The following is a 24,532-nucleotide window of genomic DNA, read 5'->3' on the forward strand; positions in this document are numbered from 1 at the left end:
CCTCTTTTTTAAAGTTTTTTTTATTGTAAGGGATTACTCTCTGGAAGAAGGAAGGGGAAGGATACAGAAAGATATCTAGGTAATATTAAAACAGAAGATAATGATAAAAATCAATTTTTTAAAAAGTCAATACACTGAGTCCAGGAGACAGACTCAGAAGGGGAACCCAGCTCTTGACCCGACAAGTCAAAGATAATTGGATTTGGGAAAAGGGAAATTGTAACTGGCCTTGTAGAAGGGGTAGAGTGGAAGTACAGACCCAGAGAGGACAGAACTCTGGGAGGAAGGTTGTTTGGGTTAATGAGGCAGGAAGTGTATCTGAACAGGAGCTATGCTGCTCAAACTCCTACCTCTGCCACAATGAACTAACTTTTTTTTTTTTGGCTTTTTGGAGGGGGGAAGGCAGGGCAATTGGAGTTAAGTGACTTGGCCAAGGTCACACAGCTAGTAAATGTTAAGTGTCTGAGGCTGGATTTGAACTCGGGTCCTTCTGACTCCAAGGCCAGTGCTCTACTCACCGTGCCACCTAGCCACCCAATGAACTAACTTCTAAAAGATTGCCCCTGGGCTAAAACTGACTGGCCTACCTTCCTTAGACCTTTCCCCCTAATTCAGGGGTGGAGCAATTTGGACAACTTTATTAAAGTCCATTAGTAGGGAACTGGAACAAAAAGGATTTGAGGTTTAGCCAGAACATTAGCTATCAAGTGGAGTCCATCCACCCTGAGGTTTGGGGTATAATTTTTCCTGCAGGAATGAAATAGCCATGCTCTGACCCCAATTAGCCTCTCCCTTGTGGCTTTGCTGAGGCCTGCATCTCTATTCTTGTCTACAGCTCTCCACATAACTAACCCAAGTCTTCACCACATAATTTTGGTCATATCACTGCCTTCCTCACGAACTGGCAATGGCTGGCTCCCTTTTACCTACTGGATTAAGGTCCAAAAGTTCTTGAGTGTGACATTCCTCCATTACATAGTTTCTCCTTACCAACCCATCTCACTCACTCCTTCAACATGTACTAGGTGACTTCTCCCTCTGTCCCCCCCGCCCATCTACCTGCAGTCCTCATTCCCACCTCTACATCCTCTGCTCAGTTTGCCTTTCCCCAAACTCACTTCCCCAACCTCCAACTCTCCAAATCTCATCTGTCCTTGATCTAGTTCCATTCCTTCAGAAAACCTGATTGATTCATAGCCACTCTTTTCTCTTATGTTTAAGGGCAGTTCTGCCAGAACCAAGAAGTCTACATTGTTGCTTGAATGAAGTCTAGTTTCCTATTTCACCAAGACTCAGAGCTCTCTGATGGCTACAGTATGGCCTGGAGTACCCTTCTTCTGTTTTTATTTTTTGGGGGTGGGTTGGTTTTTTTTTTGTTGTTGTTTGTTGTTTTGCTTTTTTTGCAGGGGGAAGACAGGGCAATTGGGGTTAAGTGACTTGCCCAAGGTCACACGGGTAGTAAGTGTTGAGTGTCTGAGGCTGAATTTGAAATCAGGTCCTCCTGACTCCAGGGACTGTGCTCTCTCTATTCACTGAGCTCCCTAGCCGCCCCCGAGTTCCCTTCTTCGGCACCAGGCTGGATTTATAGGAGGGTCTGCATTAAAAACTAGCAGATTGAATGCTGTACAGACAGTTCTTGTTTGCTTTTTGCATTATGTAAATTTTACTTTATATAAAGAATTCTGAAATAACTCTGCATTCCAAAAAATTATGAAAATTCCTTGTCAAGCAGACTGTAAATTTGGGCAGCATAAATGGCAACAGGAAGCTGAGAAGCATCACTAAGTCAGTTCCCACATGTCTGCAGACAGTGAGTGATATTGTGTCTCTCTCTCTGTGCTCAGTAGTATAGTTTTACCATGTTGGTGGCAAACATGCTCTTGAGAGGAAAAGTGAACCTTCTCATAAGCAAAGCTAACAGACTTGGAAATGAAAATGAAAATAACTAGAAAATATTAAGGAGGGGCGCCTAGGTGGCACAGTGAATAGAGCATCGGCCCTGGAGTCAGGAGGACCTGAGTTCAAATCCGGCCTCAGACACTTAACGCGTACTAGCTGTGTGACCTTGGGCAAGTCACTTAACCCCAACTGCCCTGCCTTCCCCCCTCCAAAAAGCAAAAAGAAAAAGAAAAGAAACTATTAAGGAGGACAAAAGTCATCAATAGCACATGAACTTATTCTTATGGCATGGACTGTGTAACACCAGAGTGAAAGATGCTGCCCAAATAAAAGAGTACAGGAAGGCAGTGCTTACATGAAGTTGATTAATCTGTCAAAACAAAGAAAAGGTGCTATTCTAGAGACAGAAACTATTAACTATGTAGATAGAAGACCAGACTCATAAAAATATTTCTTTAAGCTTGATGACAATCCAAGCCAAGGCTTGAAGCCTCTTTGAGGATATAAAGATAAAGTACACTGAAGAAATACAAGTATTTTACAGCAAGCAGTGGTTGGTTTGCATGACTTAAAAAGTATGAAGGATTTCATAATGTGCAAGTCTGCTAGTGCAGATACTGAAGCAGCAAAAAAAGTTCCCTGAGTTCCTGCAAAAAAGAATAGATGCGGCCTCAGACACTTAACACAAAAAATAGCCATGTGACCTTGGGCAAGTGACTTAACCCTAATTGTTAAAAAAAAAAAAAAAAGAATAGATGAAGGTCTCTAATCACCAGAGTAAATCTTTATTGTAGGTGAAACCAGCCTATTGTATCAAAGAATACCATCTCGAACCTACATCTCCATGGAGGAAAAAAAAACTATGCCTAGGCTTAAAGCTTCAAAAAATAGTTACTCTCCTGTTTGGAGGGAATGCATCTCTGGGACCTGCAAATTAAAACCTGTTTTTGTGTATCACTTCACCACTTAGAAAATCCCAGAGCATTGAAAGGAATCAGCAAGATATATTTCTGCTAACCTTAAGGCATGGATAACCCTTATTATCTTTGAAATATGGATTGTGCACTGTTTTATTCCTGAAGTCCAGAAATTTTGTAATGATCATGGCATTCCATTAAATATTCTGCTTATTTTGGATGATACCCCAAGTCACTCACCCCATCTGGATTATTTTAATGAAAATGCAAAAGTGGTCTACCCTCCCCCTAACAGTACTTCATTATTACAACCTATGGATCGGGGAGTGATTGTGAATTGATTATATATTTCATTTGCCCAGGCAATAGCAGCTTTGGATGCAGATAAGGGATTAACACTGAGAGATCTCTGGAAGTACTATATTTGCCATGCAATCCAAATATTGTTAAGGATGGGAAGGTATGACAGAAACTTATACCATATGAAGAGAGTTTAGAAAAAAGCATGCCATCAGTTCATTCTGATTTTTGTAGATTTGACAAAAATGAAACACTTGAAGCAGTTACAAAACTGTAAAATTAGCACAAGAATTGAAGTTAGAAATGGATGAGGGGTGGCCAGATGGTGCAGTGAATAGAGCACCGGCCCTGGAGTCAGGAGGACCTGAGTTCAAATCCGACCTCAGGCACTTAACACTTACTAGCCATGTGACCTTGGCCAAGTCACTTAACCCCAATTGCCCCTGCCAAAAAAAAAAAAAATGGATGAGAATAAGGTTGAAGAGTTGATTGAATCCCAAGGAAAAGAACTGTCAAAGGAGGATCTGATTGAGTTACTGGCTGTAAAGGTTGAAGAAGAAAGGGAACCTGCAGAATCCAAAGTCAAACTAAAAAGGTTGGCAGAAACATTTCATCATATGAGTGAATTTTTTTTCTTGTATTGAAAAAATGAGGGGCAGCCAGGTGGCGCAGTAAAAGTGCCGGTCCCAGAGTCGGGAGACCTGGGATCGATTCCGGCTTCAGATACTCGGCACCCACACAAAAATAACTGGCCGTGTGACCTTCAGCAAGTTACTTAACCCCAACTGCTTAAAAAAAAAAAAGAAAGAAAAATGGATCCAAATACTTCAAGATTTTTAAAAGTTCAAAGACTAGTTGTGGATAATGTTGCTTGCTATCATCAGACATATGAAGAAAAAAGGAGAGCCACTGTCCAAACATCTCTCAATAGCTTCATTAAAAAAAAATTTCATAGCCAACCACCAGTGATAAAGGCTAGGTTCAGTGGGTAGGGAAGGGGCAACATACTGCTCACTTACATCAATTTTACTGTAAAGTACTGTGCATACTTCATCACTAACTTTACTTTTCATTTCTGTTTGTTAAAAAACATTGTTTATTATCATAGTATAGTATTAAATATGTCTGCATCTTAAGACATTTTATGATTTGCATGAAGATGTTATTTTGTGTATGTGTTTGTTATTTAGGCTAAGTAAAATGGGTGGGTAGGGGCAAATTCAAATTATGTGAAAATAGCTTTGCAGAAGAGTCCACTTTCATAAGGTGAGAACTGTCTATACAAGGACCAGTAGTCCACATTTGTGAGTAGCTAACTGAGGTCAAGGGAGGTAATTGTATAACTGGACTCCACAGAAACCAGGAACTCTAGCCAATTCAAACTTTTATTAAGGACCCACTGAGTACAAGATTCAAATGACAGTCCCTGCCCTCAAGGAACTTACAGTCTAATAGTAGGGACGGGATATATACACACACATGGTAAAATCTGACAATATTAAAGGAGGGAGCCATACAAAATACTATAAGAAATTTTAAGGAGGGATTATTTTTACCCAGATAGGGGTGGGATTAGGAAAACTTTAAAGAGGAAGGGGTATCTGAGTTGGGCCTTAAAGAAAGGAAAAAACTTTGAAAGAAGTATGAAAGCAATGTGACATAGTAGAAAAAAGACTTGATTGATAGTCAAAGGTCTTGGCCCTCCTACTTGCTAGCTCTGTGACCTTGAACAAGGCACCTTAAAAATCAGAACCTCCAAACCCCTTTCAACTCTAAATCAATGAGTCCATGAATAACCTTAGATGGGCAAGAGTGATGGGAAAGGAGAGAGTTAACTTTATGTCTGGGAAAAGACACGTGCCAATGCATGGAAAGAGGAGAAGGATTGGAAAGCAACTAGTAATCCAAGTTGCCTGAAACACAGTGAGAAGTAAAGTGAAGCAAAGCTAGAAAAGTAAATTAGAAAAAGAGTACAAAAGAAACCTTTTTGAGAAAAACAAAATGAAGCATAAAAGGGTACAGAAATAGAGCAATTTTGCTACTATTCTCTTAATTTAATATTTATGTTTCCTTTTTAACTGTTTTTTTTAAAAGACAGATTAGAAAACTGGAGGGGAAATTATGGAGACTTCTGAATGAGAAGGTTTGTATTTTATCTTGCAAGCAATGAGCAGCTAGCCAGGGAAGGTGATATGACTTGATCAAAGTTATCCTTTAGGAAGAATCCACCAGTCACCTCCTTAAAGAAACTCCCAAATGAAAATGCCCAGGAATGTCATAGCCAAAATCCACAGCTTACAAATCAAAGGAAAAATAATGTGCAAGCAGCCAAAAAGAAACCCTTCAAGTACTAAGGAGCCACAGCAAGGATTACACAAAACCTGGCAATTGACATTGTAAAGAAGATGACAGGTTGGAACAGAATCTTCCCAAAGGCTTACAGCCATGAAGAATTTATCCAGTAAAATGGAGAGTAATCCTACAGAGGAGAAAATGGATCACTAATAAAAGAGAGGATCTCCAAGCATTCCTTTTGGAAAAAACCCCAACACTTAGAAATGGAAATAAAGGAGTTAAGAGAAAAATAAAAAGGCACATACATTTGAACAATTGGAAGTGACTATAAAATTGTTTACATGCTACTAAGGGAGAAAGAAACAAATTCCATCTCAGAACTTTAATGTCTTCAAGAATCACAGAGAAAGAAAAATTAAACACGCTCAGGACCTGGGAATGATTTTGTTTTGTTTTGATGGTCTTAGGAGAAGATGGAAATGAGAAGATTAAAGGAAGATACAGTGGAAGAGACAAAAAAGGAAAGAAAAATCACTATCTCACATAATAGTGGTTTGTGAGATGAAAGGATTTAACGCTGAAAAAGAGGTGAGAGTAACAAGAATCTCATGAATCTCACTCTCATCTGAACCGGAAAACAGAAAGTTGAATACACACACACACATACGTGCAATAAAATCATAATATAATAAAAATGTATTAAACTCAACAGGGAGAGATGAAGGAAAGAAGTTTAAAAAGGGAAGGCAAGACAGGTAAAAGAGTAGTCATAAGCAAAACAAACTTCAAAGTCAGAGGAGGATGTGAAGGGAGGATTAAAAGGGAAGAAAGAAAGAATTAAACTTGTGATTAAGGGAAAGAGAAAAAAAGGTGGCAATGGAGAAAAAAGATTACTTCATTTATGGATAACAAGTATTAGGCAAGCTCCTCTTCTACTACCTTCTTATTTGTAAAGAGGTAGGTGGGAGCAAAGAGGAAAAAAAAGTACAAGAGGACAGGAAGAGGGAATACAAAATTAGCCATCATAATAGTGAATGATGAATTCACCTATAAAACATAATAGCATAGCAAAATGAATTAGAATCCAATGAAAAGCTGTTTATAAGAAACAGACTTGAAACATAAAGATTCACAGGGTTAAAATTGGAGCAAAAATGTGTTAGGTGAACTCAAAAAAGCAAGGGTAACAAACATAAATCCAGACAAGTAAATATAACCATAAAAAAAAGAGACAAGCAGGAAAGCTATATTATGTTTAAGGGAACTATAGAGATAATGAATCAATATCCCTCCTTATTATACATGCACTGAATGGCATAAAAGATTATCTAATCATAGGGAGAAATTGACAGTAAAATTATAGTAGTGAGGGATTTTAATATTTCTCTTTTCTTTTTTTTTTTTTAAAGCAATTGGGGTTAAGTAACTTGCTCAAGGTTACATGGCCAGTTACTTTGTGTGGGTGCCAAGTATCTGAGGCCGGAACAGATCCCGGGTCTCCCAACGCCAGGGCTGGTGCTCTTACTCACTCACCACCTGGCCACCCCAATGTTTCTCTTTTCAGCCTTGGCAAGTTTAACTAAAAGATAAATAAGAAAGAAGTTAAGAATCTAAACAGAATTTTATAAAAGTTAGAAATGATAGGTCTCTGGCCATTACTGAATGGGAACAGAAAGTGGTAACGTACTTTATAGCCCTGCATAACATCTTTACAATAATTGGCAAAGTATTGAGAATAAAATCCTCAATAAAAAATGCAGAAAAACTGTACAATGATCAACTGTGAATGACTTAGTTATTTTCAGCAATACAAAGATTCAAGACAATTCTGAAGGACGTATGATGAAAAATGCTATCCATTTCCAGAGAAAGAACTGGTGGAATCTGGATGCAGACCAAAGCATACTGGGTTTTTGTTTTGTTTTTCACTTCTTAAAATTTTTCTTTTTTTTATTCTGTGTTTAACACCATGACTAATCTGGAAATATGTTTTGCATGACTGTGTGTGTGTAAACTTTATCAAACTGCTTGCCCTATCAATGAGGGGGAAGTCAGGAAGGGTAGAACAGAATTTGAAACTCAAAATTGCAAAAAAAGAAGGTTAAAATTAGTTTTACATGTAATTGGAAAAATAAAATATATTTTTAAATTTTAATAAAAAAGCAGAAATAGTAAACACATCATTGACTGATCACAATGCAATCAAAAAAGGACATTTGAAGAAAAGATTTAAAAATAAATTAGAGATTAAATTACAATCCTAAAGAATTGGTAGATCAACAAACACATAAAAACAATAGAAAATTTCATCAAGAAATTATGTGGCATTGAGTATGTTGTCTCATTATTGAGACATAAAATCAAAATTAATGCGATCTAATTAAAGTAGTCTTTAGAGAAAAATGTATATCTCTAATAATTTTCATTAACAAAAGAAACAAATCAATAACTTAAACACATTACTAAAAAACAAAACTAGAACAATGAATAAAAATTCCAACTAAACAATGAAGTATAAATTATGAAAATCAAAGATTAACAAAGTTGAAAAGATTTTGAATTGATAAAAGTAGAATTGTTTTTAAACTAAGAAAATTAAATTATCTAATATGATTTTTTAAAAATACAAAGGAAAACCAAATTGTTCATATAAAAATTTAAAAAGAAAAATCCACAGTAAATAAGGAAATAAAGGAAACTATTTTGTCCAATTATGTGCCAACAAAACTGATAATTTAAAAGAAAATAAAAGTTTATAAAAATTTAAAATACCTAGATTAACACAAGAAATATACTAAATAACTAAATCTTAGAAAAAAAAAGAAATTGAACAAGCCATAGATGAACACTTAAAAAAAGATATCCTAGGGGCCTCCAGGTGGGCAGTGAATAGAGCACCATCCCTGGAATCAGGAGGACCTGAGTTCAAATATGACCTCAGACACTCAACACAAAACTAGCCATGTGACCTTGGGCAAGTCACTTAACCCCAATTGTCCTACCTTCCCCCCTCCAAAAAGCAAAAAACAAAAACAATTTTTAAAAAAAGATACTCTAGTACCAAATGGACTCAGAAGTGAATTCTATGAAACATTCAGGAAACAATTAATTCCAATATTAATAAATTGTTTGGAAAAAATAGAAAAAGAATGGACCTTTCCCATCTCTTTTTTATGATGTGAATATAGTTTTGATACTTAAGCCAGGGAGAGACAAAGAGGAGAAAGAAAACTACAGACCAATATTCCTAGTGAACAATAAATGAAAAATAGGCTATACCTACATATTAAAAAGAAAAAAAGATTCTGCACTATGACCAGATTGGATTTATACCAAGAATGCATTGTTGATTCAATGTTAGGAAGACTCTGAACATAATAAACCATAAGTAATAAAAAAAAAACCCACATGATTATATCAATATATGCTGAAAGGCTTTTGACAAAATCTAATGCTTGTTTCTGCTTTTAAAAAAACAACAGTAGAAAGAATAGAAATAAATGAATCTTTCTTTAATATACTAAATAGTATCTATCTAAAACCAAAAGCAAATATTATGTAATGGAGAAAAGTTAGAGGTTTTTTCCAACAAGATCAAGGGTAAAAATAGTCCATTATTAGCATTTCCATTTAACATCATACTAAAAATGCTAGTTATAGCAGTAAGTCAAGAAAAATAAATCAAGGGAATGAACACAAGCAAAAGGAAAACAAAATTATCATTTTCAGAAGATGATATGGTGGTCTATTTAGAGAATCCTGAAGAAGCAATTAAAAATTATTTGAAACAATAAAGTCATCAAGTTACAGGATTTAAGTAAATCCACATAAATCATTTGCATTCCAGTATATTACCAATAAAGTACAGCAGGATGAGATAGACAGAGAAATGACATACAAAATAACTTTAGAGAGGCAGCCTGGTGGGGCAGTGGTCCTGGAGTCAGGATGACCCGAGTTCAAATTCGACCTCAGACACTTGACACAATTACTAGCCGTGTGACTTTGGGCAAGTCACTTAATCCCAATTGCCCTCCAAAAAAAAAAAGCAAAATAACTTTAGAATGCATAAACATTTTAGGAGTCTATCTACCAAGATACACACAAGAACTAGATGAATGAAACTACAAAACACATACAGAAATAAAGACACACCTAAATAATTGGAGAAATATTAGTTGCTCGTGGGCAGGTTATAACAATATGGCAATATTACTTAAATTAATTTATTTATTTATTGCCAAACCAGTAAAACTACCAAAAGATTTTAAGTTAGAAAAAAATTATTAAAAAATTCATTGAGAAGGAAAAAATCAAGAATCTCAAAGGAAATCATGGAAAAAAATGGGAAAAGAAGGGAGCTTAGCAGTAGGAAACCTACAGATCTCAAATTGTATTACAATGCAGTAATCATCAAAACTATTTGGTACTGGTCAAGAAATAGAGAGGTCAATCAGTGAAAGATTATGTACAGAAGCAAATGAACACAACAGCAGGGTGTTTGATGAACCCAAAGTCCCCAGTTATTGAGGCAAAGATTCACTATTTGATAAAAATATTTGGGAAAACTGCAAAGCAGTCTGATAGAAATTAAGTATAGATCAACATCTCATACCTCATACCAAGATGAACTCCAAATGGATACAATAGATTCTTTTTTTCTTTTTAAATAACATCATAAGCAAATTGGAGAAGTGAGGAAGAAATTATCTTTTGGATCAATGGATAGGTTCATGACCAAACAAGGGAATTAAGATAAACACAGAAGATAAAATAGACAATTTTGATTATATAAATTTAAAATTTTTTGCATAAACAAAACCAATGTAGTTAAAATGAGAAGGGAAATGTATAACTGAGGAAAAAAAATCTTTGCCGCAAGTTTAAGGTTTTACATTGTGTGTGTATGTAAAGAAACTGATTTAAATTTCTAAAAATAATAGCCATTCCCCAATAGACAAATGGTCAAAGGATATAAACAGATAGTTTTCAAAGGAAGAAATATATATGATATTAACAAACTTATGAAAAATGCTCCAAATCACTAATAATTAGGTAAATGAAAATTAAAGCAACTCTGAGGTTCCACTTCCCACCCATTAGGTTGGTAAAGATGTCAAAAAAGGAAAATGACAAAAGTTGGAGAAACTGTGGGGAAAAAAAGCACAATAATGCTCTCTTGGTAGAGCTGCAAATTGGTCTAAGCATTGTGGAAAACATTTTGGAACTATTCACAAAAAGAACTCATTAAACTGGACAAACTGTTTTACTCAGTGATATCACTACTAGACCTATACCACAAAGAGATCGAAGAAAGAGGGAAAGGACCCACAAAGTACAAAGATATTTATAGCAGCTCTTTTTTTGTAGGAGGAAAGAACTAAAAACTAAGAGGGTGCCAATCTACTGTGGAACAGTTAAGCAAATTATGGCATATGAATGTAGTGGAATATTACTGAGTCATAAGAAATGATGAGATGGATGATTTCAGAGAAGACCTGTATGAACCAACGTACAGTGATATAAACAGAACTGGGAGAACAATTTACATAATAACAACATTATAAAGAAAAAAAAATATCTGAGAATTCTCATCAGTGCAAATCACAATTCCAGATCAAAGATGAAGCATCCTCTGTACTCCCTGATAGAGATAACGAATTCAAAATACAGAATGAAACATGTATTTTCAGACATGACCAATGAGAAAATTTGCTTTGCTTAACTATGCTCATTTGTTAGGAAGGTCTCTTTTTCTTTTTCTTTTGTTCATACAGGTTGGATAGCAAGTGGAAGGGAAGGAAAATTGCTAATGGAAAAAAAAATTTTAATAAAAATTCGCAGAAGAAAACAAGAAGTATAGAAGTAACTAATAGAACAATTTTGTTACTATGTTCTTATACTATATATGTATAAAGTTTATATGTATATAATTCAATACATATAATCTTTATATGTGCATGTTTCTTTTTTAGCTATTTTTTAAAAGGTAAATGGGAGCATTTATTTCTTTTTCTTGCTTTTTTTTCACAACACAACTAACGCAGGAATTTATTTTGCATGGCTTCAGGTTTGTAATGAGTTTTATAATTCTTGCCTTCTCAATGTATGGGAGAAGGGGTCAGGAAGGGAGAGAATTTGGAACTGAAAATAAAATAAAACTGAATGAGAAAAAAAAAAGGTAAATGGGAGGAAGAATGTGGAGATCCTTGAATGACATGCTAATGAGTTCAAATTTAATCTTGTAGGCAGTGGGGAACTAGACAGTGAAGCTGATTTGATCGGATCAGAGCTGTGCATTACAAAGACTACTCGGAGAAGGGATTGGAGATTTGAGAGAATTGAGGCAGGATGACTGGTAAAGAGGCTATAACAAGATGATGAAGGCAGATATAAAGGATCTTAGAGAGGGAGGACCAATACCGTCAATGACTTGGGCCTGTGGGATGAGAGAGAGGGAGGAGCCCAAGACCAAGTCACATCCTTACTACATCCTGCCGAGGTCACTTACACCATGACACTTTGTGAGCTGAGGAGCACAAGGGAGCACAGAGGATGAAGGCTGCAGCCACCCAAGGTGACTGATAGGCCCTCCTGGGAGGGATGGACAGATGGACTCCTCCTGAGGTCCTCCTGGCAGGGCCCAGGGATAAGCCTTGAACTGTGCCTTCACATTTCAGAGTAGGAAGGCCTTCAATGTCATCATCAAATGCAATCCTCTTACTTTCTAGATGATGAAACTGGTTCCCAGAGAAGACAAGAAATTTTCCCAAGGTCACACAATCAGTGTGGCTATGATCAAACCCCCTTTCTTCTGACTCAAAACCCAGGGCTTTTTTCCATTTTAATAATCTTAATAATCTCAATTTTGCTTTTCTGCTTAGACCAGCAGTTCTTAAACACTTTCATGGACCTCTTTGGCAGTCAGGTAAAGCCTATGGACCTCTTCTCAGAATCATATTTTTTAAATGCATAAAATACATAGGATTGCAAAGGAAACCAAAGGTTAGTAAAAATAAAGATGTATTTTTTCCATCCAAGTTCACAGAACCCCTAAAATCCACCTACAGACCCTTTTGGGGGACCCCTGGGTGCTCCAGATTAAGAACCTCTGGTTTAGGAAGAGAGGAGAAACCTGAGAGATGGACAGAAGGAGGCAAAGGAAGCTCAAGGACAATCAACAATGCTGAGGTAGGGCTTAAAGTCTGAGGGGAGTCTCCCTAGCTCCTCATTGTTCCCTGAGGCCTCAAGAAACCAAGTGGAAGCCAGGGCATCTTGATGGATTGACTACTGGGGCTTATTTTCAGGCACTGCTGAGGGGCAGGGTGTTTCAGGGGAGCTGGGTGAAAAATCTCCCTTCAGGCTTCAAAGATCCACAGCAAGGCCCCACTCCTCCATGAAGAAAGTCTAGATCGACTGCACTTGACAGCCCTGCCTTCCTCTCCTTGCAGCTGGGAGGTCTGCAAAGCCCAATCTTCTCTCTGAGCCAAGAATTACAGGGACCAAAGACTTGGAGAGGGACAAGCTTTACCTGTACAGCCTCTCTTCAATATCTCTAACCCAGGACTCTGCCCAACCACAGGGCCCTTCTTTGGCAGGCTACAGGAGGGAAGACCAGATAGACAGGGAGTCTGCCTGTTCTTTCTGGGACTGGCAGCCGCAAGACCATCTGAGACCTCCACAGGCTCTGAAGAGGAGATGGGACCTTCTGGATTCTCCATCTGATCACCTATGCCAGAATCACAGACTGTGTAAGCAAGGGCTAGAGAAAGGCAGGGGGCAGGGAATGGAGAACTAAACTCATGAACTAGACACTAGGGAGTCCTGCATTGGGAAAATCTAGACTCTAATTAACTCTCTCGAGAGCCAGAGGACACCAGAGCTCACCTATTCATGGGATCTTAAATTTAGAAATAGAAGGAACCTTAGAGGCCATTAAATTCAACTACTTCATTTTTTCAAATGGAGAAACTGAGACCCAGAAAGGGGTAGCGACTTGCCTACATGTGTTGCACAGCCCACCCTATATACTGGGGAATGGCAGTAAAAGAGAGGGACAGACACAGGATTTATCCCTAGGGGAAAAGAAAGGAGGAAAAGAAAGTGTGTGTATGTATGGGAGGAGGGGGAGGAATGCAGCTACTGGCCCCAGTTCTTTTAGGGCCAGGTGGTTGTGCCCAGGAAAAGGGAGAGAATCACTGAGAAGAGGAAGAGGAAGCCAGGAAGTCTTGGGCCTGAACTCCCCGCCTGGTTGATCTCACACTGACAGTTGCGGGGAGACTCGGAAGGTCTTGGGGCCGGAGGATGGGGGCCAGACAGAGGGCAGTCCAACCAGTAAGGCCCCATGGGGTGGGGAGAGCCAGGCTCTGCCACCACACTGCCTGGAGCAAATCGCCAGTACTCAGTACCCTTGAAGAAGTAGGTGTCACCTGCACAATGAGAATGAGGGGAAAGGTCAGGGTACCACCTCAAAGTAGACCATTCTCCTCAGCTCATTCCTCCCCAGACCCAGGCATCTTGATGCTCAGTTCCACATTTTCCACCAAGTCAACCCATACCCTACCCCTCACACACACACACACACACACACACACACACACACACACACACACACACCTTTGTTGCCAATAGTCACATCATCAGGTGCTGAAGGCGCTCCCTCCCACAGGATCAGATTTTTGGGGTAGCCTGGGTCAACGCTGTGGACGGTCTCATCAAAACGCCAGTATTGTTCACCTCGAATCAGGTATGTCTTCCCATTCTGGGGCCAAGAGAACACAGCATCCACAACCTCCCCAGGGGGAAGCCCCAGTTCAGTCAGCAACTTTGGGGAACCAACCTCCAACTGCCGGTCCTGAAACACCCAGAACTGGTGTCCTGACGATTGGGAGGAATAAAGTCAGTCAAATATGAAGCCATTTCAATGTTGTCCCTTCCTTCACAGCAGCAAGGTTCCAATCTTGTTCTTGTCCATGCCTCTCTAACTCCTCCTCTGAAGCTCTCCTAGTCTCTCTCCGTCTCTTACCCCTTTCCCCCACTCAATTCTCCATCTCTCTCTCTTTCCACATCTGTCAATAGTGTTTCCCCCTCTATCCTCCTGCCCCCTTGCAATTATCTTCTCTCCACGTCTCTTCCCAGGCTCCCCTTGGCTCTCTCCTCATCTTCCTACTCAGCTCCTTTCCCCCACCTCCACTCTCTTCACCCTTCTCCATTCCATTCACCACTGAAAAGTAGAATTCGTCCATCTGAGGGCCGAGAATAGGCTGCATCCACAGTCACCACATGCTCAGGCAACCCCTCCCAGAATCGGTGCAGCTTTGCAGGTCGAGGTGACACCAGCTGGCCTGAGGGCTGAAGACGCCAGAACCAGGGTCCTGGGGTAGAGGAGGGATTACCAGCATATCAGCCCTAAAGTCACTCACCCCCCAAGGGCCTGGGGTAGAGTAGACCAGGCTGTAGGTGTTGGAGTATTAGATTAGTTCTCTACCCCGTTTTGGCCATACTCCATCTGGCACACATGATATAACTAGGCTTTTGGCACTGAGCTAGACATCAGAATATAAGTGGTTAAAAGGGTCACAAGTACAAAGGAAAATAGAGATTTGAGGTCCTAGGAGATAAGAGAAAGGATATGGTAAGGGGGTCAACATTTCAGAGCAAGGCTAATAGGAGTCAAAGATGACTCACCTTTAAAGAAGAAGACCTCACCACGAATGTTGGCAATAGCATCAAAGTTACCAGAACATCGGTCAGGAACTGGAGCTGAAGGGCTGGGAGAAGGTGCAGGAGTGGGAAGGCAAAGAGAAAGGAGAGTGAGGCAAAGAACTGGAGGGGTCATTAGGGACAGAGGGGAATGGTGGGGGGGGGAGAGAGAGTCCAAAGAGGGGAGGATGAAGGGGACTAAGGAGGAATTGGGGATTGATCAGGAGAGAAAAGGGGTACTTACCTGTCTGGGGGCTGTCCAGGGGGTGGGGGTGGAGGAACCAGAGGTTTCCGAGTTGGCTCTGGGTGGGGACTATTTGGACCCTTTCCTGGAGGGAGGCAGAGTTAGAAACGGGGTGAAATAGAGAAGCTGAAAGGCAGCTAGCTCTAGGGAAGGCTCTCTTCCCCATCATCAAGATGGAGAATGACAGAAAAGACAAAAGGAAGTTAAAAGTCCTGGGTTCCAGTCTTGGTTTTGCTGCTTATTAGCTGTGTGACCTTGGGTAAAACACTTCATTTCTTAGCTTCAGTTTTCTTATCTGTAAAACGGGGATAATAATACCTGTTCTTCTAGGATTAAATGTTGAGAACCAATGTGGGGGTTGGGGGAGGGGCAGGGGGGAGAGGGAAAGAAGAGAGAAAGAATTTTGATTATTTTTGTTCCCATAACCCTTAGTCCAGCTCTGGGAAAGGGAAAAATGGAGGGGCTCAAGGCTCACCATAAAGTTGCTGGATCCCTTCTCGGTCATCAGGTGGAAGCCGGTACTTCAAAGGGTCCCCAGCTGGGCCCTGGTAGAAAGGCCGCATGATGGAGTTGGGGGCTGAGGAATGGGCCAGGCCCAAAGCATGGCCAAACTCATGGACAGCCACAGCAAACAAGTCTGTCCCACCATTGTCTATGGGTTGGGAGGAGGCAAGAATCAAACGGTGAGAAAGAGTCCTTGGTCCAATCTGTCCTCTCTATAGCTGACAGAGATTTTCCTACAGTGCAGACCTAACCATATCATTCGCCTACTCTATAAAGTTCAGTGACTTCCTATGGCCTCTAAGATAAAATATAAACTCTTCTCTTTGGCTTTTAAAACCCTTCACAACTTGTCACCAACCTATCTTTCCAATTTTGTTGTATATTACCCTCCTTCCCAGTCTAGCCAAGTTCCTTACTCATCGTACTCCATCTTCTGTCTCTGCTCAGAACTGGCTGTCCAACCCCCATACCTACAATGTTTTGGGGTTTTTTTTGCTTTTTGAAGGAGGGAAGGCAGGGCAATTGGGGTTAAATGACTTGTCCAAGGTCACACAGCTAGTAAGTGTGTCAAGTGTCTGAGGCCAGATTTAGAACGTCTTTCTTGATCTCTTTCCTGACCAAATTGTTTTGTATTTGTTCTATATATATATTTATATGGTATCTTTTATAAAATGTAATCTCCTTGAGACAAGTGATAATGTCTTTTGTATTTATATCCCCATAACCTAAGACAGTACCTGGCAGTAGTAGGCACTTAATAAATGCTTGATGATCAATTGATTGGTCCATCCCTCTCCCTACCTCATGAAGGTCCTAAACTATAGTCCTCTAGGCAAAGGAGGACTCATGTTAGCACATGGCTGACTCTAGAAAAGAGAAGCCCAACAAAGAAAAAACACAATTTGCAGAAAGAGTAGCCCTGGCCAAGATGAATCTTCTTGAAATATTGCTTGGCTTCCCCATTCCAAAACTTACAATGTCTCCACATTTCCTGTGATCTCAAATCTAAACCCCTCAGCCTGGCATTTAAGAACCTCCCCAGTCTCTGTCCTACCCAACTGCTACAGTGATATGCTTTATTTCCTCAAGCCAACCTAGCCCCCTTATCTTTCCCATGCTTAAAACACCCTCTTCCTCCCTCTCATTTTCTCCATATTCTCCTTATCCTTCAAGATCCAACTCAGGTACCACCACTTCTGGGAAGCCTTTCTGATCATCCCAGCCTAGCGAGGTGCACCTTACCATAATATTTAGAATTTAACCCATAGTCACACACAGTCTTTTGCTATTCTCTCATTGTTTCTTGTACATGTTCTATCTCCTGAACCTGATTGAACTCCTTCTGAAACCAGAGGCCTTGTCTTCTGCTTCTCATAAATTAGCCTCTCAGCTTCCACCCTTGTGGTCCATGCAGAATTGTATGAGAAGCAGGAGCTCAGTAAACCCTTGTTTAATGTAATAGAGAATGAGGTCCTTAGGGAAGGGAAATGTCTCTGTGGAGGATTTTGGTCTCTATGGAAGAGGTAGTGTCTGAGGAATAAAGAGGGGGAGTCCAGGGAGACCATACCGCTTTCCCCAAAGGTCCAGACTTCCTCATCATCAAAGTGGGTATCCCCAGAGATAGGGTGGTCCCCAGGGAAGAAGGCATGGGCTAATGTGCCCCCAGGCCCATCAAAGGGGTAGCTGTCCTTGTGATAGGCCCGTGCGAAGTCGATGAGGATCTCCGGCTCTGTTCCTACCCTGGGTTCAACTTCCTGGAATGTCATCCCCACCTCAGTTCCCCAGGCAGTTAGGGCATAGTGCATCAGGTTCCGAACTGTGTCCTGGCTGAGGGCAGAGCCCTGTGGGAAGGAGCGAACCCTGGTGTCCAGAGAAGAGAGTCCAGTGTTAAGGGGAGGAGTGTACGGCAGTCAATTAAAACAGTGACTTGCAAGTGGCTTGGAGGAGTAATGGAGAAGCCCAATCAGTTAGCCACTCAATAAACATTTATTAAGCACCTACTGTGTGCCAGGCACTGTACTAATCGTAGGAAATACATAAAAAGGTAAAAGACAGTCCCTGACCTTAAGGATCTCAGAGTCTAATGGAAGAGACAACATACAAATAATTATATACACATAAGCTATACACAGGATAAACAGGAAATAATCTACAGTGGGAAGGCACTAGAATTGAGGGTTTGGGAAAAGTTTCCTGTAGAAGGCAGGATTTTAGCTGGGACTTGAAGGAAGCCAGGGAATCTAAGAGGCATTTATGGGGAGGGAGAAAATTCCAAGCATGGGGGACAGCCAGTGAAAATGCTCAGAGTTGGGAGATAGAAGGCCTTGTTTGAAGAACAAGGACATTGAACTGAAAAGTATGTGGTGAGATATAAAGTGTAAGAAGATGGTGGGGGGGGGGAGGCGGCTAGGTGGTACAGTGAGTAAAGCACCAACCCTGGAGTCAGGAGGACCTGGATTTGGATCCGGCCTCAGATACCAGACACACACACACAAAAACTACCTGTCTGACCTTGGACAAGTCACTTAACCCCTATTGCCCTACCCCCCTCCAAAAAAAAAAAAGATGGGGTAGGAGGAGGAAGGTAATGAAGGTCTTTGAATACTAACCAGAGAGGAGACAAGGAACCAATGAAGTTTATTGAAGAGGAGAGTGACATGGTCAAATTTAGGCTTTAGCAAGATCACTTTGAGAACAAATCAGATGATGGACTTGAGTAGGGATTTATAACCTCAACAGTAATAAGGAAGTATGGAAGGGGAGAGGGTTTGGGGGAAAAGATAATGAGTTCAGCTTTGGATATGTTGAATTTAAGATGTCTACAGGACTTCCAGTTCAAAATGTCTAATAGGTAGTTGGAGGTTTGAGACTGGTGTTTAACAGAGAGGTTAGGGCTAGGTAAGTAAATCTGAGAATCATTAGCATAGAGATGGTATTTGAACCCATGGGAGCTGATGAGATCACCAAGGGATGGGGTCCTCTGGGACACTCTGAGGAGTGGTCAGATTGTGAGGAGGAGAAACAAGAAAGGGGAGTGTCCTGAAAACCTAGAGAGAAGGGAGTATCACAGAGAAGAGGGTGGTCAACAGTGTCAAAGGTGTCAAGGGACCATGAAGGATGAGGATTGAGAAGAGGTCATTAGAGACTTGGCAATTGAAAGATCATTAGTAACTTTGGAAACAGTGGTTCAGTTGAATGATGAGGTTGGAGCCAGACCACAGAGAGTAAAAAAGAGAGTAAGAAGAGAAAAAGTGGAGGTATCTATAGTAGATAACCTTCACAAAGAGTTAAGCCATAGAAGACAGGAGGGATACGGAGCAATGATTAGCATCGATGGATGGATCAAATGAGGATCTTTTGAAGATGGTGGAGACATAGGAATGAAGCATCCAGTAGATAAGCAGGAATTGAAGATAAGAGAAGAAGTGAGGGTGAGAGATGAAGCACTCTCTTGGAGAAGACAGGATAGAAAGGCATCCATATAAAGGGGGAGTTAGCTTTGGCAAGCAAAAAGGCCAACTCCTCATATGAGACAGGGATGAAGAAGGAGGAGATAGTGGTAGAAAGTATCTGGGTACTATGAAATGAGAAAGAAGGGAGGAAAGGGATATTTCTGGCAAATAAGTTCTCTGCTGAATATGGAGGGAAAGAAGGAGCCATGAGAGTTTTGAAAAGGAATAAAAAAGTTTGGCAAAGATGTGGTGAATAGGATAATGAGTTAATTAGGGAGGAATCAAAGGATTACCTTGCAGCAGTGAGGACCCAGTTGAGATTATCTAACACAAACTGGTAATGGATTCAGTAAGGTTTTGTGACCTTAGTTTAGCACCATTGTGCTTGGGAACAAAAGCAGTAGATGATGGAAGTAATACAAGGCTGAAGTTTGGTGGGGAAAGATCAATGATATAATGAAGGCAAGGGACTGAAGAGGAGATGACAGTGCAGTGCTGACCTAGAGCACAAGGGGGAAAGATTTGGAAAGGATGAGAGTGTAGCTGAGGCAGGGGTGATGGCCCCAGAGAGGACTGAGGGAGCAAGGGATTGGAGGCCATGACATTGACAAGCAGGGCTTCATTTTGGAAGGCACAGGGATAGGCAGAATACCAAAGATTTCGATCAGATAAAGGAATTTCAGTGTTCATGAACATGGAAGTGAACATTTGTGGATAATGGCAAGATCAAGGGTACCCCTCTTTGTATGTGAGTCGGGGGGAGAGGAATAATAATTCATGGGAAATAAGTCAGTTGAGGAATTGATAGGAAATTGGGGGGGATTGGAAGGGAGGGAAAGATTTGGATCCAGGCACTGAACTCATTGAATCTAATAGTAAGGCTTTGGGGAGGAAGGCAAGTGAATTAGATACCAACTCACAGGCATTACAGAACCCTTCAGGGGGGCACATGACCGCTACAACAGTCTAGTTAGCTTTTCAGAAATCAAGGAATTGATTCTAGAACCCACCTCCAGAACAGCTGCTTCTTCTTCCAGAAACTGCCTGTAAGAGCATACCGCTTCCTTCTTACCAATCCAGCCACTCCCAGAACATCAGGCAGAGAACATCGTGGTTTCTTCATGGTGGCCAAGGTGGCCTCATCTGGAAAGGAAATGAGACATGAAATGTCAAAGGGAACCTAGGAGTTGGTAAAAAGAGAATATAAAGAGGGAACACAGCCCCTGGGATTGGGAGCTCTATTATCAGTACTAACAATTGTCTGGGAGCAAAAGGGCAGACTGTAGGAAGGAGTTGGTAGCTGGTATTAGGAGCAAGATTGGCTAGATCAGTGTTATCCTTCCCTTCCCTTCCTGGCCCCCCCCCCCATCTCCTAGTCTGTTCTGAAGGCTGCCTTTCCACCCCAGTCTATGGACCTCTCAACTAGCAATAACACCAGTCATCTAGTAAGAGCTACCTCTATTTTGGATCCTCCAGTCCTGTCCCTGCCCCCTGAGTCCCTAAAGGCCTTGGAATTTTGTAGTAGCCCTGAAATTTGGGGCCCTTGTAGTAGCCCTGAAATTTGGGGCCCAGAGGGAAAAAAAGGACTAGGAGCTTGATAGACCTTCTGCTCCTTCTGTTTTCCCTTATAGCCAAGCACCAGATTTGAAGATGGCTGGAGGCTAGAAGGGAGATCTGAAAAGAGCAGGAGGGCTGCGCCTAGAGAGAGGTAAGAGATTACAGCCTGTTTAGAGACAGAAGAATAGAATCTGTTAAATATAACTTGGACAGGGGCTCTAGGTTAGGGTGGGGATATCCTAGGACACTTACTAGCTGTGTGACCAAAATCAAATCACTTAATATCTCCCTGTCTGCCTCAGTTTCCTCAATCATTAGAGATAATAATAGCACCTACTTCACAGAGTTGTGAGGATTAAACGAGACATTATTTAGAAAGCACTTAGCCCAGTGTGCAGAGCAGACAAAATAAATGCTTGTTCCCTTTCCCCTTGGACAGTCTCTATTTCTTTCTCATGGAATAGTTGGCTGGGGAAGGAGTAGGGCAAGGAGTGTTTGGGAGGAAGAGAATGACCATTCATTACCCATGAGGCCGGTCTCCTTCAACCCAGCAAACCTCTGCATGATTTTGATTGCATCCCGGAGCTGTTCTGGGCTCTGAAGCTGGGCCTGAGCAGGGTGGGGTGGGGGCAGGTAGCCATAGCGAGTGAGCCAATCCTGGACCACGAAACATAAAGGGTAAACGGGGAAGGGAGGATCAGGGTGGGGCAAGGAGAGGCCGTACTTAGAAAACCCAGCCTCTTGGAGTCCTGCACTACCAAGCCAATAGCTGGGAGACTGTCTATCCCCCGTCCCAGGGGATTCCAGCAAGGTTAGAATTGAGAGCAACCCCGACATCTGCCTCACTCCCACCTAACTCTAAGGCAAGGATCAGAGACCCGGAGGATCCTGAGCCATCCTAAGCTTCCTGCTGTTTGTCTCACGCCTATCTGCTGATTCTAGCTCTCACTTCCCCAACCCTGGTCCCCAGATCCTTTCTTACCCCTTATTTCCTAGAATTCTGTGCCAACCTCAGATACTTCCAGACTCAAGGAACCCCAGTTCAGTTCTCTCCACCTGGCTCCCCAAATTCGCTCTTAGCCTTCCGTGACCCCGGTGTCCCTCTCCTCCTTCCTGGATTTGGACGTCCCGGGACCCCCCAACTTCCCCCTCTCTCTTCCAGGTCCTAGCTTTTATCTCTCTGTTCCCTGAGGTTCTGTACCTCAGCTGATTTTTAATATCCTCCTGAACACAGGGTCCCAGACCTTTCTCCCCCTTCCCTGACCCTGGCGTCCAGAATCTCAGCTTCCCGCTCTCCCCTCCTTCCTAACCCAGGTGTCCAAGAGCCCGGCTCCTCTCTGACTTTCCACACCCCGAGGTCCCAGCTTCCAGCCCACTTCTGTACACTTGGCCACCCTCCAGGACTCTTTCCCCTACGATCTATAGAAAGTACCTGTGCTTTTTCTCTGCGCGTCCCACAGGACGATCGCCACCCCACTGTCTCCTAGACCTCGTCTAAGGACCCCACTTTCCATTTGCCCTCACCCCAGACCCCAATGAACAAGGCCCCAGTTTCCCTCTCCCCATCCCCCGGGTCTGGTGTCTTGTCCTCCAGTCGGCACTCACCACGCTCAGACTGACATCCTGGGCGGAGGGCTCCGAAGCTCGAGATCGGGCTGGGAGAGGCAGCAGTAGAAGCAGCAGCAGGCTGAGGACTGGACACTCTCGCAGCCACATGACCCTGGCTCAGGACAGGCTCTTGGAGTTAGAGGAAGGGAAGGAGTGATGGAGTAGAGGGGGGCAACCTAGAAGCAGAAGAGGGGTTGTCAGAGAGGGAGCCACCCCGCCCAGCCAAGCCCTGCCCTGCCCTTCTTCTGGGGAGACAGCTGAGTTGACTCTTGGGCACCAGCTTGATGATGTTTCTGGGGCACCAAAGGATCAAGGCTGAGGGGTCCGAAAAGCCTTGGATACCTAAGGGGTCCACGGACTGGAACTGGCGGCCAGGGCGGGGCAAAGCGGGTTACAGCATCGCCCAGGGGTGGAGTGAGGGGGAAATGGCCCAATTTCCCCTGCTTGTGGTAAGCGGTGATTTAGGAACTTAAAAGGTGAGGCTGAGGCTGAGGCTGAGCCTGGTTAGGGGTTGGCAGAGGAGAGATTGGGACTGAGGGAGACAATAAATGGGCGACAGTCTGAGCCCTTGGAGAGAGAGGCATGGCTGAAGAGGGCATAGGAGCTGGAGGGCAGGGCTGGAAAAGAGAACTGGGGTAATAGGGGTTGGAGTACCTGAAGAAAAGCAACTAAGGTGAGGAAGGGAAAGGGACTAGGAATTGGGGGGTTAGGTCACAGAATCTTGGATTTGAAAGAGACCTTGGGGTGTTAATAAACTCTTGGAGAAAAGGGGGAAGAGATGAAGGAATCCTGGGCTGGAAAAGCTAGACTCCTGCATGGGGGAGGGGAGGCCATTAGCAGGGGAGAATGTCTGAAGATGTCAGGTAGTGGGAAACAGAGACCAGGGAGGGGGAGGTAGAGACTGAGCCTAGGGAATGGATACTAAGAGAGGAGGTGGTCCGAAGAGGGGGAGCAGCACTGCCCCCCATACACCCCACCCACCCCGGGAAATGGGGCATCTAGAAAAATGTGGAAAGGAACCACTCCCTTCTTTCCCCCTTTGGTTTCTCTATCTTAGAGCTCCCTTAAAAGGTACCTCCTTCTCAGTGTTCATTCTCCAAGGCACATCCTGAGCTTCTCTTAGCCCTGCTGCCCCTTCATTTTCTCCATCCACTTCTCTGGCTGTGGTCTGGTAACATCAGTCTGAACTTTCCATACAAACAGTTCACATAAGACAAGCAGAGTGGCAGTGGAGCACCCAAAGAAAGGAAGAGAAAATGCACTTCCTATTCAGATTCAGCTGTTGAAATGCTTCCCTTGCTTCCTTCAAGGCCTCCCCCAGGTGCTGCCCCCACCAGAAAACCTCTGCCATCCCCCCATCCCCCCAGCCTCCAGCCTCACACTCCTCTGAAAGTACTCTCTTCCTCTTCCGATATCTCATAGCTCCTCTAGCTCCTTGCCTGGACCTCATTACATTCTACCTCATATCATAATTAGTCATGTCAAGATGACTCTTGGATTTGTTGGGTAGAATGGAGGAAGGGGTCAGGGAGAAACCACAGAGTTAGAGAAACTGAAATTGAATACATAGACAATGAGACAGACAGAAAGAGAAGCAGAACATAAACATAGTGGAGAGGAAGAGAGGGGCAGAGACCGAGGGACAGGGAGAGACAGAAAGAAACTAAATGAAGGGACCACAGAAATGAAGTTGAGGTGATGGACATTACAGGCATGTGCATACAAGAGCAAGGGAAAGCCCAGGGCTGGGCTGAGGGGAGAGTTCTGTTCTCTCTCACCAAGGCAGACCCCACTCACAGTTTCTCCCCTAGACATACTCAGTAAACAAATTAAGAATTCTCTCTGCCAAACCTCTGACAGTATCTCCTTACTCGCCTCCTCCCCCTTCCCCCCCCCCCCCCCCGATAATTATTTGTAGCTACCTCTCCTATTTGAGCATATTGTCCTATTTGCAACCCCTGTCCCAAGGTAGAGAGAGAGGCCTGTACCAATGGGGGTTGGGACAGGGGACAGCATAGTTACACAAGTATATGTCCCAATCCCATCCCCCAACC

At 42.4% G+C, this 24,532-nt stretch overlaps 1 protein-coding gene across 1 annotated transcript; it reads right to left on the minus strand.

Moving 5' to 3' along the window:
* Positions 1-4,487: 4,487 nt before the first annotated feature.
* On the minus strand, positions 4,488-23,766 carry MMP25 (matrix metallopeptidase 25). The gene is made up of 11 exons (XM_069107183.1): positions 23,554-23,766; positions 22,476-22,654; positions 21,395-21,527; positions 20,324-20,456; positions 17,429-17,721; positions 15,833-16,009; positions 15,358-15,442; positions 15,099-15,181; positions 14,633-14,785; positions 14,028-14,288; positions 4,488-13,840 (listed from the first exon to the last, which is right to left on the minus strand). Exons 2-11 carry the CDS (start codon positions 22,584-22,586, stop codon positions 13,569-13,571), a joined length of 1,701 nt encoding a protein of 566 aa, XP_068963284.1. The 5' UTR covers positions 22,587-22,654; positions 23,554-23,766; the 3' UTR covers positions 4,488-13,568.
* Positions 23,767-24,532: the final 766 nt, after the last annotated feature.

This window comes from Petaurus breviceps, unplaced genomic scaffold (assembly GCF_028583685.1).
Source record: "Petaurus breviceps papuanus isolate PSGF00001 unplaced genomic scaffold, PetGlider_PUasm1.0 138, whole genome shotgun sequence".
Classification (NCBI taxonomy): domain Eukaryota; kingdom Metazoa; phylum Chordata; class Mammalia; order Diprotodontia; family Petauridae; genus Petaurus; species Petaurus breviceps.

Coding starts and splice junctions, on each gene's coding strand:
- MMP25 (XM_069107183.1), bottom strand. CDS start 22,586: ATGTGGCTGCGAGAGTGTCCAGTCCTCAGCCTGCTGCTGCTTCTACTG. Junction 14,289..14,632: donor ACGAATTCTACTTTTCAGTG/GTGAATGGAATG, acceptor CCCAATCGTCAG/GACACCAGTTCTGGGTGTTT. Junction 13,841..14,027: donor TGTGACTATTGGCAACAAAG/GTGTGTGTGTGT, acceptor CTCATTGTGCAG/GTGACACCTACTTCTTCAAG.